Source organism: Mirounga angustirostris, unplaced genomic scaffold, assembly GCF_029215605.1.
Source record: "Mirounga angustirostris isolate CCGP_5_RB_7025 unplaced genomic scaffold, mMirAng1.0.hap1 SCAF_5, whole genome shotgun sequence".
NCBI classification, from domain to species: Eukaryota; Metazoa; Chordata; class Mammalia; order Carnivora; family Phocidae; genus Mirounga; species Mirounga angustirostris.
This window is the reverse complement of record NW_026991713.1, coordinates 164,279,861-164,292,052: the sequence shown is the minus strand read 5'-3', so window position 1 is coordinate 164,292,052 and position 12,192 is coordinate 164,279,861. Positions and strand designations below refer to the sequence as shown.

The following is a 12,192-nucleotide window of genomic DNA, read 5'->3' as shown; positions in this document are numbered from 1 at the left end:
GTGTGTGTGTGTGTGGCACTTCTTTATCCACTCATCTGTTGATGGACATCTGGTCTCTTTCCATAGTTTGGCTATTGTGACATTGCTGCTATAAATGTTACATTATTATGAAATGCAAGAAGAAAATAAAAAGTACAGACTCAACCATTAAACTTTTAGCAAGTTGGACTACATCTAAATGTGTACTTTATTTAATTAACTTCATCTTAACCAACTCTGGACTCACGTCAAGTGCCCATTAAGTTTCATCTACAAAAGAAGGCAAAAAGTTTCAATAAAACAGAGCATAGTACAGAAATTACAAATTCACTATTACAAATTCTAAACCTTTAGAGATAGGAGGTAGTTTCACAGAAAATGTTTAGCAATTAAGGAAGACTAAAAACACCATCTTTTTCATTTTATGCAACTGAAAGTTCTAAGGGTACAGATCTTTCTCAATTCTGGTACATCTTGATCCAGGGGTTCAAATATTATCAAAAAGGCTAGATCTATCCCTGTCTTTCAGGTCTGCTCTGAAAAATGGCTTCAGTATTGGCTTCAATCTAACGTTCCAGACTGAAGCTCTAGCAACTCCAGGTCCAGTTGAAGTACCACTACATCTCAGTAGTGCAAGAAATAAGTCCCCAAATTGGGACTCATGGACATGTATCCCTCCCAAACCAATTACTATGGTTAGGAGGACAGAATGTTCTGGTTTGTCTAAGCCTGGATCATGTGGCCCCTTTTGCAGCTGGAGGATGGAGTCAACCCCACAAGAACGGAGAACTGAAAATGAGAAAGGAGTGGTGATTTTACAAAGAAAACCCAGGATGTTATTACCAGAAGAACGCATATGTTGGGCAGAGACACAAAACAATAGATGGCCACTATAACAAGCTTCACCTGCTCCAAGGCCAGAGGGAGCTAATAGCCCCTTTTTAGACCCTATCATCCTGTTATCATTAGCCCACTAGTGAGCTCCACCCTGGTTCTGTCTTATCTCTAAGTCCCTTCACAGTTCATCTTCACTAACTCGTATCCTGTATCCTCCCTTTCTGGGACAATTCTAATTTCAGATATCCTGTCTTAGGCCTCCCCATGAACAAAATTTATATTTAGTAGATCAGATGTTGGATTGATCTTTGCTTTGGACAATGTGGTCATGGTAGGTAGAATCCCAAGAAAGACATACAAGAGAAACTGACATGGAATTGTTGCTCCACACCCTTCACCACCAACAGCTGAGGCATGTCTGAAAAGGGGCTGGGATGCTGCCCACTGGGGTTTACTTAACAACTGGTAAGTTTGTTCTCCCCCTGCCTAAGACAAAGAAAAACCTAAACCTCTAGAAACTAGAGAAGCAGCCCAATTACTTGATTGCATGAGAGAGACCTTAAGAAATTATGGTGGATACAAAGACTGAAGGACCTGCTCTACACTGCCTCTACACAGATCAGCTAGGAAAGTGCAGACTACCTAAATAGAAGGCTGAGTACTGGGCAGGTGCACCACATGGGAGCAACAGTAGCACCACATGGGAGGGATGGCAGCATCTCTCAGGGCATTCACCAAGTCCCAGCAAGAAAAATTCTTCATGGAAACGTCCAAGCTGAGACAAAGGGATGTGAAGGCCCAGGCAGTTGTTTGGCAATGGCCAACAAAACTCTGAGTGGAAGGAGGAGAGCCTAGAGTGTTTTCTTTTTTTTTACATATAATGTATTATTTGTTTCAGGGGTACAGGTCTGTGATTCATCAGTCTTACACAATTCACAGTACTCACCAAAGCACATACCCTCCCCAATGTCCATCACCCAGCCACCCCATTCTTCCCCCCCACCCCCCCTCCACTTCAGCAACCCTCAGTTTGTTTCCTGAGATTAAGAATCTCTTATGGTTTGTCTCTGTCTCTGGTTTCATCTTGTTTCATTTTTTCCCTCCCTTCCCCTATGATCCTCTGTCTTGTTTCTCAAATTCCTCATATCAGTGAGATATGATAATTGTCTTTCTCTGATTGACTTATTTCGCTCAGCATAATACCCTCTAGTTCCATCCACATCATTGCAAATGGCAAGATTTCATTTTTTATGGCTGCATAATATTCCATTGTATATATATACCACATCTTCTTTATGCATTCAGCTGTTGGTGGACCTCTAGACTCTTTCCATAGTTTGGCTATTGTGGACATGGCTGCTATAAACATTGGGGTGCACGTGCCCCTTCAGATCACTACATTTGTATCTTTGGGGCAAATGCCCAGCAGTGAAATCGCTGGGTCATAAGGTAGCTCTATTTTCAATTTTTGAGGAACCTCCATACTGCTTTCAAGAGTGGCTGCACCAGCTTGCATTCCCACTAACAGTGTAGGAGGGTTCCCCTTTCTCTGCATCCCTGCCAACATCTGTCGTTTCCTGACTTGTTAATTTTAGCCATTCTGATTGGTGTGAGGTGATATCTCAATGTAGTTTTCATTTGTAGCTCCCTGATGCCAAGTGATGTTGAGCACTTTTTCATGTCTGTTGGCCATTTGGATGTCTTCTTTGCAGAAATGTCTGTTCATGTCTTCTGCCCATTTCTTGATTGGATTCTTGGTTCTTTGGGTGTTGAGTTTGATAAGTTCTTTATAAATTTTGGATACTAGCTCATTATCTGATATGTCATTTGCAAATATCTTCTCCCATTCTGTCGGTTGTCTTTTGGTTTTGTTGACTGTTTCTTTGCTGTGCAAAAGCTTTTTATCTTGATGAAGTCCCAATAGTTCATTTTTGCCCTTGCTTCCCTTGCCTTTGGTGATGTTTCTAGGAAGAAGTTGCTGTGGCTGAGGTCAAAGAGGTTGCTGCCTGTGTTCTCCTCAAGGATTTTGATGGACTCCTGTCTCACATTTAGGTCTTTCATCCATTTTGAGTCTATTTTTGTGTGTGGTGTAAGGAAATGGTCCAGTTTCATTCTTCTGCATGTGGCTCTCCAATTTTGCCAACACCATTTGTTGAAGAGACTGTCTTTTTTCCATTGGACATTCTTTCCTGCTTTGTCAAAGATTAGTTGACCATAGAGTTGAGGGTCCATTTCTGGACTCTCTATTCTGTTCCATTGAACAGTGTGTCTGTTTTCGTGCCAGTACCATACTGTCTTGATGATTATAGCTTTGTAATAGAGCTTGAAGTCCAGAGTTGTGATGCTTCCAGCTTTGGTTTTCTTTTTCAACATTTCTCTGGCTATTTGGGGCCTTTTCTGGTTCCATACATATTTTAGGATTATTTGTTCCATTTCTTTGAAAGGAGTTGATGGCATTTTGATAAGGATTGCATTAAATATGTAGATTGCTCTAGGTAGCATAGACATTTTCACAATATTTGTTCTTCTAATCCATGAGCATGGAATGTTTTTCGATTATTTGTTCCATTTCTTTGAAAAAAGTGGATGGTGTTTTGATAGGGATTGCCTTAAATGTGTAGATTGCTCTAGGTAGCATAGACATTTTCACAATATTTTTTCTTCTACTCCATGAGCATGGAAAGTTTTTCCATTTCTTTGTGTCTCCCTCAATTTCTTTCATGAGTATTCTATAGTTTTCTAAGTACAGATTCTTTGCCTCTTTGGTTAGATTTATTCCTAGGTATCTATGGTTTTGGGTGCAATTGTAAGTGGGATTAACTCCTTAATTTCTCTTTCTTCTGTCTTGTTGGTGTATAGAAATGCAACTGATTTATGTGCATTAATTTTATATCCTGCCACTTGACTGAATTCCTGTATGAGTTCTAGCAGTTTTGGGGTGGAGTCTTTTGGGTTTTCCACATAAAGTATCATATCATCTGCAGAGAGTGAGAGTTTGACTTCTTCTTTGCCAATTCAGATGCCTTTCATTTCTTTTTGTTGTCTGATTGCTGTGGCTAGGGCTTCTAGTACTATATTGGATAGCAGTGGTGATAGTGGACATCCCTGCCATCTTCCTGACCTTAGGGGAAAATCTCTCATTTTTTCCCCATTGAAAATGATATTCACTGTGGGTTTTTCATAGATGGCTTTTATGATATTGAGGTATGTACCCTCTATCCCTACACTGTGAAGAGTAGTCCCATCCCAAGAAACTATGCTGTACTTTGTCAAATGCTTTTTCTGCATCTATTGAGAGGATCATAGAGTTCTTGTTCTTTCTTTTATTAATGTATTCTATCACATTGATTGATTTGTAGATGTTAAACCAACTTTGCAGCCCAGGTATAAATCCCACTTGTTTGTGGTGATTAATCCTTTTAATGTACTGTTGGATCCTGTTGGCTAGTATTTTGGTGAGAATTTTTGCATCCATGTTCATCAGGGATATTAGTCTGTAATTCTCCTTTTGATGGGGTCTTTGTCTGGTTTTGGGATCAAGGAAATGCTGGTTTCATAGAATGGGTTTGGAAGTTTTCCTTCCATTTCTATTTTTTGGAACAATTTCAGAAGAATAGGCATTAATTCTTCTTTAAATGTTTGGTAGAATTTCCCTGGGAAGCCATCTGGCCCTGGACTCTTGTTTGTTGGGAGATTTTTGATCACTACTTCAATTTCGTTTGTGGTTATGGGTCTGTTCAGGTTTTCTATTTCTTCCTGGTTCAGTTTTAGTAGTTTATACATCTCTAAGAATGCATCCATTTCTTCCAGATTGTCTAATTTGCTGGCATGTAGTTGCTCATAATGTGTTCTTATAATTGTTTGTGTTTCTTTGGTGTTGGTTGTGATCCCTCCTCTTTCATTCATGATTTCATTTATTTGGGTCCTTTAGAATGTTTTCAAGTAAAAACACCCTTGGTCATTTGCTTTCTCCAAAAGCTGTAATCATAAGCTGAGGGGACTGTATGTGGAGGGAGATGCCATGTACCTTTAACTGGAATAAGGCCCATCTTCTTAGCAGCAAGTCCAAACCCCAACTGGGAAATATCAATCATAGGAAGAATTCCATTATAGCTCAGTGAGGGCTCTGGAATAATTTAGAAGCATTATATAACATTTGACTGTTCAACAAGGTTACTTTAAAAAAAGCATCAGAAAGTTAAGTAGAAGCTAGTGTTCAGTTTCAAACCAACAGGAGGAATAGTTATGGAGCAGCCCCTTCCTAAAAATGTACCTTTTTCATTTTTCTTTTATATATTCAGATTAAGTACAAAAATTCATTTTTCTTTTATATATTAAATTCATATTAGTTAAATCAGTCCTGATCAAAGATGGAGGCATCCTGTTGGATTATGGTTCTGCAAAGGCATTTATATAGGGTTAACTAATGTAACATGGTTGAAGCATTCAATAAAAACATATTTTTAGAACAACTATTTCATGCCAGGTTCTGTGCTAGTGCAGAGGGCAGAACAGTGCACCAGGCCAGGAATTAGCCCTGCACTATCTTGTAGCTTTCTAGTGACCTACTTTGATAAAGGGCTTATACAGGTCTCCCTAGGCTTTCTTCTTTTTCCTCCAAGTAGTCAGATTTTTCAGATTGAATAATATACTTAGCAGTAGACACTTGTCAAGTCTGTGGCTACCCAGTATCTTTTGAATGCTTTTCTTATACTTGGGGATTTTCCCCAAGATAGAATTCCTGCCTCCTTAATGTAGAAGGCAGAACTCAATTTCCCAGCCTTTCTTGAAGCTAGAGCATAGACAATGACCTAGCTATTGTCAACTGGGGCACACATGATTCTCTGATTCAGAAAACATCAACTCAAGGATGCAAGCTTCATGAAGAAGGATGTTAGGGTAGAAGAATCTGGCTTTCCAGAGCAGCATGGGTGAAGTTTTTGGTATCTGGAGTCCAGCAGTGCAAATTGCGGTGGTGTCTCATGGCAGCTGGCCCATAGATTAGCTTGCTTCTGGCTGCACAGATTATTGGCTTCTCTGGCCATACGAGAGACACTTTGAGCTACCTGATTTTGAATTGCTTATCTTTTTAAAACCAATTAGAGTGAGTTATGTTCTTTGCAAAGAACTGTAACTAATACATATACTGAGCTACTGTTTCATGCCAGACACTAAGCTGGCATATTCCTCTTATTTTACTTAAATTTAATAAACTACCCATTTAAGGTATAAATTATTATACATTGTACAGATGAAAAAACTGAGATTCAAAAGGACACTTAATTCATTCTACAAATAGTTATTAAAGACCTACTGTGTGCCAGCCACTGGGACTAGAGTATTGAAGGAAATAGTTCCCTGAAACTATAAAAAGAATGGCACATTGGTTTTTTTAAGTGTCCCTTACCAAAATAAGAGGTACCAAATAGCAGCTGTCCAGAAAGAAGGACCTCATGGCAGTAAGGCCTCATTTTAAATATAGAAAACCCCTAAAAATAGCCACCCATGTTACAGACTCAACAGGTGATTGGCCCAAAAAGAGGGGAGGAGAATCTAGGCCTCGGTGAAGGAGAGCGAAAGGACAGTGCAGTTTCCAGCTTCTCTCACCCACCGCAATGGCTCTGCCTCTGAAGTCCTTGAGTCGGGGCTTGGCAAGTGCAGCAAAGAGAGACCATGGAGGGGCAGGAGGTGAGTGGGGCTGGGACCTGACCCTGTGGCTTGCCTACCTGTACCCCTCTCCTGCCTGTGTGGCCTCCCAGGGTCTGACAACACCCCCACTGACCAACCCTCCCACTCTGACCTTCAGAGGCCCTGGCCTCCCCACTTCTCTTTCATCTCTGCTTATCCCCTCCTTCTGCAGCCAGCACCTGGCGCCTCCTGACCTTCGTGCTGGCGCTGCCCAGCGTGGCCCTCTGCACCCTCAACTCCTGGCTCCACGCGAGCCACCGTGAACGCCCCAAGTTTATCCCCTATCACCACCTCCGTATCCGCACCAAGGTACGTTGGCCTGAGGCCTCTGCCCCCAGGGCGGGAGTGAGGATCAGAAGGGCAAAGGTTGTGGGAGGGGGGGCTTGGAACCCCCAGGCCCAGACCACGCTGACAATCCTCTCTCCCTTTCTTCACAGCCCTACTCCTGGGGAGACGGTAACCACACCCTTTTCCACAATCCCCATGTCAACCCTCTGCCCACTGGCTATGAACAGCCCTGAGGCCCAGGCAGATGCCACCAGGTGCAATAAAGGTGTGGAAGCTGTGTGTCCACAGCCTCCCTGGGGACCGTGGGGGTGGGGTGGGGACCGAAGAGCTCTACTGGGCGCAGGCACACAGTGCAGTCTGTGCTCTGCTTGCTCTTCCCAAGGCCATGATATGGGAGGTGCTCGAGGGAATGTCCTTGATGACTAGGTAGGAGATCTTCATCCCTACTCCTTTTCCCTCACCTATTAATAATTAGGGCTCTAGGCTGTAAAGGTCTTTCACATAACACTGAATCCTCACAGTATCTCTGGGAGCAAGATATAATTTTAGTTCCCATTCTCTAGAGGAGGAATTGAGATTCTCAGAGATTAAATGACTTAAATGAGGCCCTCCTCAGAAGTCCCCTGGGAACTCAGGGCTGCAGACAACTTTTTGCCTGACACACTGACAATATTTGTGAATTCTGGTTTTCTGGAGACAACCTTGATTTCAAACAGAGGACCTACAGCCCTATGTGTGAGGCTTCATGACCTAATTTTGGATTTGGAATATTTCAGCCATTCTCTATGACCACATTTAATGGGTCTTCTGTATTGTCTGGGAAATCAGATGCTCCTTTTTGGAAGCTTGGCTCTCCCAATCTTTGGGGACCTCATTCAAGGGGGATATTGGTTCAAACATGTTCAGGACATTTCATTCCCCTCCTAGGACATTCTGCTCATTTGCCATTACCAAGGAGCCTGAAGCCTGTGCTGAGCCCCATGAGCAACACACACTAGAGTTCTTCCTTTGGCTTCTCCCCTAATATTATTCATAGCACCATTAAGAAAAGATTATCAGCCTCAGTCACCTGAAAAAGCGAGAGAATGTTTTCTAGGCCCACAAGCAGGTTCCCCCAACTCTTCCTAGAACAGGACTCAGGTCCCTGAATTAGAGCTCTTTCATACAAGAAGAATGTGTTATAAACATCCTCATTTAATGTGGCAATTCTTTATATATATGAAAATTCATGCTGGCTTCATGTTTGCTTCTGTAAAAAGTGAGTCATTACTGAAGAACTGACAAATATGTTAAAATATAAAAACCTTTCAATGCCTTGAGAAGTTGGCTTAGCACTTGATAAGTTGCTCAGACCAGTCCAGAGCTATACAGAAATTTTTCCCATGGAAGTAGATTTGTAGGCAAAGGCAAGACCAGTCCATGGAGGTAGAGACAAACAGAAAAGTGAATTATTAGGACAAAGGCAAATTTGGGGCCTCACAGCTGACATCCTCCTGACTGAATGTGGCAGTGTCTTCAGGTTTGTTGTCCAGCATTTCTTTGTACTGACGTTGGAAGAAGCCAAGCTGTGAAGGGAAGTAAATCAGAAGAGCTGGGTAAGAGGGCAGGGAAGAGAGTTGGGAGTAGGAAGAAGCTGAGAGAGAAGACGAGAAGAGAAATAAGCTGACTCATATTTGTGTGCCAGAACACTTATATGAATTACAGCTATCATGTATTATCTACTGTGTGCAAGCACAGCAGTTATGCATAAAAGCTATAGTAGAAAAGCATAAATTCATAGGCAGGCCTACACACATAGCCTGGTTTCATGTCTGTCTCACTTCAGCTACTCTGTAATGTAGGCATTACTGTCATTTCAAAAATGAGGAGACAAGCTCAGAGAAGTTGAGTAATTTGCCCAACATTAAAGAGTGAGCAGAATAGAGCCAAAATGTACACACAGGCCTGTCTGATTCCATTGTCTGAGTTCTTCCCACTATACCATCCTGTCTCTGGAAGGGCTTGGGTTAGATACTGGTAGTGTTGAGAGTGGGATGAAGACACTCACCTTGTATAGGATGGCTGTGATGAGAGCCAAGAGCAGCAGTCCTCCCACAGAGCTTCCCACGATGAGGGGAATAGGATCATAGACCTCATACGCTTCAAGCACCATCGCCGTCTGATTTGTGCATGAGAAAGTATCAGACTCCTTGTTGTTCCAGACTCTTCCCAGGTTCCCCAACCTTTAAGGGCCTCCCCTCCTTCCTTTGCTCAAGGGGTGAGATACAGAAACACTTATGGACTTAGGGACAACTCTCCTGCTGAGGGGCCTTCATCCTGCCTTCCTCTAGGCTTCTGAGCCTCCCACACAGCACCAAAGATTTAGCATTAGGATCCCTCTTACCAGCCTGGCCACTCCTACCACATAGTCCCTACCTGAGCTCTCAAGAATGCCTCCTGTCCTGGAAGCTGGGAATACACGGATCTATTGAATGTGATTTCAGCCACAGTCATCACCAATACCTTCTTCTGCAATGTCTGAAATACACAGGGACAGAGCTGGGGAAATACCCTAGGAAGAGGCTCAGAGTTTGAGAAATCTCCTGGCTTGAGGATGGGCACAGACACATCTGGTACCACCCAAATCCAGGGGAGGGACTCTGCTGTTGGGCCTACACACCTGGCTGACCCAGCCAAAGTTGAGTTTGCCCTTCAGGATGAAGTCAAGTTCCTCCTGGATGCCAAAGGAGGGGAGGTCACAGCGGAACCTCAGGCAGTCAGCAATGGAGCAGTTCTAGGGACAGGGGAGGAATGAAGTTGAGGAGGGTCTTAACTTAGGCAAGAACCACAGGAGAAAATGAAGTCCATCAGGTTTGGGGTGGGGAATAGATGAGCAATTATAGGTCATATATATAGATCTCCAACCTAGCAAGTGCATTTCCCTATATCCCCCAATAGGCAGCTGGTCCTGCAATGGGAATCCAGGGTCTTTCTCACCAGTACAAGACTCCCTGGAATCTGGGTCAGGAAGCCAGGATGCTGGGGAGGTTCCCTCTCTGACACACAGGGGAGACTCTAGTGAGAGAGAGAAATAGCCACAGAATGATCAACATTTCACTGGTAAGAGGGTGTGAGGCACTGTAGGATCAGACTCTGGAGAGTTAGAAAGGCAAGCAGATACCTGTGAAGGGGCCACTACAGCCACATCCCACACAGCCACACCATTCAGCAGGATAGGAACCCAGAAATTGATGCTGATGGCCACATCTCGCTGACTCAGGTTATTCACCTGCAGAAAATTGAGACAGAACATTATTGTGGTCCTGGGAGCATCCCAAATCCTACTTCTTTCCTGGATCTAGCCCTCAGCTCCTCTTTCTCTCTCCCACCAGCTCCCAACATTAGCAGCACCATGGGAGGGAAGATATGGATGCTCCCTGGCTTCTCACACGATAACGATGCTCAGCTTCTTTCTTGCTCTTCTTATCAGAAGTTGAAAAGTTGAAGTACTTGGTAGACTCTTCCTTCCTGGAGAGAGAGGGCTTGTTGGTGAGAAACAGCCCTGGAGCCATCCTCAGTTGTGTCCCGGTCTGCTGCTAAGGGCTCTATTGGGCCTCCTGGCAGATGATCCCATGAAATAGTTATGATCCCCACATGCTTCTGCAGCCTCAGCTTCAGCTCCTCTCTATAACATTTGCCCCAGTCACCCAGAACTGCTAGCGTGTCCTTGGATACCCTGGCTCTTTCACATCCCCATAGCTTTGTTCAAGTTCTTTCTTTTGCTTGGAACATCCTTACCATTCCCCTTTTGGAAATTTTTACTTAAAGGCGCAAATTAAACGTTACCTCTCATAACATTTAAACATTTTCCCATGGGAAAAAGGTGTTCACACGGCTTTCTCCTTTACTAGGTATATTGTTGGCCTCCAGCAATGCTTGCAGAGGCTGTTGCCAGAACAAATAAGCCTAAAGGGATTCGAGGAAATCATGGTTGGATCACCAGGGAAAAAATGCAGTGCAAGCCCCTCTATGATGGAGTGAAGAAAAGAGATGTGGCTATCCTGGGGCAGTTAAGTAAATGTGAGGAAGGATGGTGCATGAACACAAGCCCCTGGAGTGGACATAAATGTTCACCAGGCTTCAGGTGGCTTTCCATCCATCCACCCATCCATCCATCCATCTATGCATTGCCTCCTTCAGTAAGCATTTACCCTATACCTGGCTGTGTGCTTGGCTCCGGGGATTCAACAGTTACCAAACCATAATCCCTGCCTTCCCAGAGTTAACATCTAAGGTCTCAGTGGAATCAAGCAAACAAGCAGGGGTGCTGCACATTTCACCAGCACCTAGTGTACAGAAGCCAGGGCAGCCATACAGAAACTCCATGGGCCCCCCACAGTTTCCCACAGATGTGACTGTCAGTGTGATGATTAACAACACAGGCTTGGAGCCAGACCATCTGGGTTCACATTTCAGTCTACCACTTTTTACCCAAGTAACTTAAGGTAAGTTACTTAACCTCTGTGGATTCTTCCTGTATAAAATGAGGATGCTAATAATCATGCCTGTGACAGAGTTGTGATGAAGTCTGCAGCAATGATATAAATGTTAGAATTTATTTTTTTTCCCTTACTGTGCTAGCCTTTATGTTCCTCACTCCAACCCTTTCTATGCTTCAGTTTTCTCACCTTAAAATCTTCCAGTTCTAACTCTCTTTTCAAATTTGAGTAAATCACTCAGCTTCCCCAATCCTTGGAATGGCATAGCAGTGTATGGGCATGAGCACAACCTCTAGAGCCAGACCATCTGACTTTGAGTCCTGGTTCTGCCACTTAGCAGCTGACTGACAGGAACAACCTCTTGATTTCTTTGTTGGTAGAAAAGGGGGTTTAACAATAACTAAATCACAGAGTTTTTAGAAGGATTAAATGAATGTAAATACACGTAAAGTACTTTTTAAATGCCTGGCATATCATAAGTATATATAACTGTAAGCTCTTAATATAAGTTCCACTATTTTCCCATGGACAGTAGGGGAAATTCATACATGGAGTTTGGAAGGGCAATGACACTGTTTGATCCTCCCTCCCTAGTTCTCCTAAAAATTCATGTGTCATCAGCAGCAACAACAGTAGCAAACTCTGTCCCATGGCAATATTATAAGTTTTTGACCACCTCCCTACACCTCTGGAGTTTGGCCAGGTTATGTGGGTCTCCTTGCCCTGCTTCCAGCCTGGCCTGCCCCTGCTCCACCACCCACCTTCCGAACTGAGAGCAACAGCCCTGCACTTGACTTTCCTGTGGCCTGCCACAGCCTTGGACTCGTAGAGACTTTCCCAGCAGTTTGTCACATCTCTGGCCTCCTCTTTGTTTTGTGAAACCTTGACCTTTTCTTTCCTCTGTGTGGTGACAAACCACACA

General features: G+C 43.4%; 2 protein-coding genes across 3 annotated transcripts in view; one reads left to right on the top strand and one right to left on the bottom strand.

Moving 5' to 3' along the window:
• Positions 1-6,370: 6,370 nt before the first annotated feature.
• The window catches only part of LOC123844678 (cytochrome c oxidase subunit 6A2, mitochondrial), a 12,503-nt gene continuing 6,681 nt past the window's right edge, over positions 6,371-12,192 (top strand). Inside the window, exons 1-4 of one of the 2 annotated variants that reach the window (XM_064593020.1) lie at positions 6,371-6,504; positions 6,677-6,813; positions 6,942-7,057; positions 7,720-8,114. In XM_064593020.1, the coding sequence (XP_064449090.1) occupies positions 6,432-6,504; positions 6,677-6,813; positions 6,942-7,025 (294 nt within the window). In that variant the 5' untranslated portion in view covers positions 6,371-6,431 and the 3' untranslated portion in view covers positions 7,026-7,057; positions 7,720-8,114. Of the gene's footprint in view, positions 6,505-6,676; positions 6,814-6,941; positions 7,058-7,719; positions 8,115-12,192 lie in introns of those variants that run through there. The other variant, XM_045875413.3, reaches the window with a different exon arrangement.
• Positions 8,213-12,192, bottom strand: part of LOC123844679 (integrin alpha-D-like) — a 27,226-nt gene continuing 23,246 nt past the window's right edge. Inside the window, exons 24-30 of the mRNA XM_054507602.2 lie at positions 10,221-10,299; positions 9,953-10,060; positions 9,769-9,846; positions 9,452-9,565; positions 9,208-9,309; positions 8,840-8,950; positions 8,213-8,357 (exon numbers count right to left, since the gene is read on the bottom strand). Of these exons, the coding sequence (XP_054363577.1) occupies positions 8,244-8,357; positions 8,840-8,950; positions 9,208-9,309; positions 9,452-9,565; positions 9,769-9,846; positions 9,953-10,060; positions 10,221-10,299 (706 nt within the window). The 3' untranslated portion in view covers positions 8,213-8,243. The remainder of the gene's footprint in view (positions 8,358-8,839; positions 8,951-9,207; positions 9,310-9,451; positions 9,566-9,768; positions 9,847-9,952; positions 10,061-10,220; positions 10,300-12,192) is intronic.